The sequence below is a fragment of the Salvelinus namaycush genome, chromosome 29 (assembly GCF_016432855.1).
Source record: "Salvelinus namaycush isolate Seneca chromosome 29, SaNama_1.0, whole genome shotgun sequence".
In the NCBI taxonomy this organism is placed as follows: domain Eukaryota; kingdom Metazoa; phylum Chordata; class Actinopteri; order Salmoniformes; family Salmonidae; genus Salvelinus; species Salvelinus namaycush.
The window spans coordinates 11,660,453-11,661,428 of record NC_052335.1 but is presented as its reverse complement, the minus strand read 5'-3'; the positions used below and the strand labels follow the sequence as shown (position 1 = coordinate 11,661,428).

At 48.0% G+C, this 976-nt stretch overlaps 1 protein-coding gene across 1 annotated transcript in view; it reads left to right on the top strand.

The window, feature by feature from the left end:
* Positions 1-201: 201 nt before the first annotated feature.
* Positions 202-976, top strand: part of LOC120023953 (neurexin-3b-beta-like) — a 62,288-nt gene continuing 61,513 nt past the window's right edge. The window contains exon 1 of the mRNA XM_038968052.1: positions 202-281. Coding sequence (XP_038823980.1) covers positions 202-281 — 80 coding nt within the window. The remainder of the gene's footprint in view (positions 282-976) is intronic.

The window sequence follows — 976 nt, the reverse complement described above, 5'->3', positions numbered from 1 at the left end:
TGCTGCAGGCCTACAGTAGCCCCTTATCCACCAGTGAGAAGAAGCCTTATAGCATTTTCTCCACTCAAGCTAGGCTACCCTTCTGGTGGTTCTGACATATCTAATCATATACATTTGATCTGTCAGCTCATTTACAGATTGATGTGAAACGATACTACAGCGTCAATGCTGTACTCACACACATTCACACACACAGCGTAAATGCTGCACACCCAGCCCAACGACCGACGCCCTGACATCAGGGGAGAGAGGGATCATGGTGGAGGAGAGGAGAGGGAGCTGTAGCTAATTTCACGCCCAGCTATTGTCCTGTCATGCACTGCTAATTTCCCGTTCAGCCTTCGTGATGAAATATATGCCCTGTGATCCCTGGTGGCCGCCAAGGCCCAGATCACATCCCAAATGGCAACCTATCCCCTATATAGTGCACTACTACCATAGGGCCCTGGTCCAAATAAGTGCACTATATAGGGAATAGGGTCCCATTAGGGACGCACACACCCTGAGTGCTTGCTGAGCTATATCTTTATACGGGGAGGCCTTCCTCGCAAATCCATATTAGTGCCCTTTTCATACGGCTTCCTAATTCATACAGAGCCAGATAAAACCATGCGGGAGACAGTGGTGGCAGTTTCATTTGCTCGCTCTCAATTTCTCCCTATCCCTGAGTGACACTGCGATGAAAATGGCTATAGCATCACTTCCCGCTCTGCTCTGCTCTGTTCTTCACCCAGTCTCCATGTGTAATTAAACACTTTTGAGAGGCTGCAGTGGTTTAATATTGTTCAATAGTCCTGAAACACAGTATAGTACAGTACAGGATAGGATAGGATAGGATAGGATAGGGTAGGATAGGATAGGTAGGATAGGCCAACAGATCCACGGACGATGACAGTTACACCTCTACTCACACGGCCGTAACACAGCTGGACAAGAGGAGCACCTATGTGCGTATGCTGTTCATTGACTACAGTTC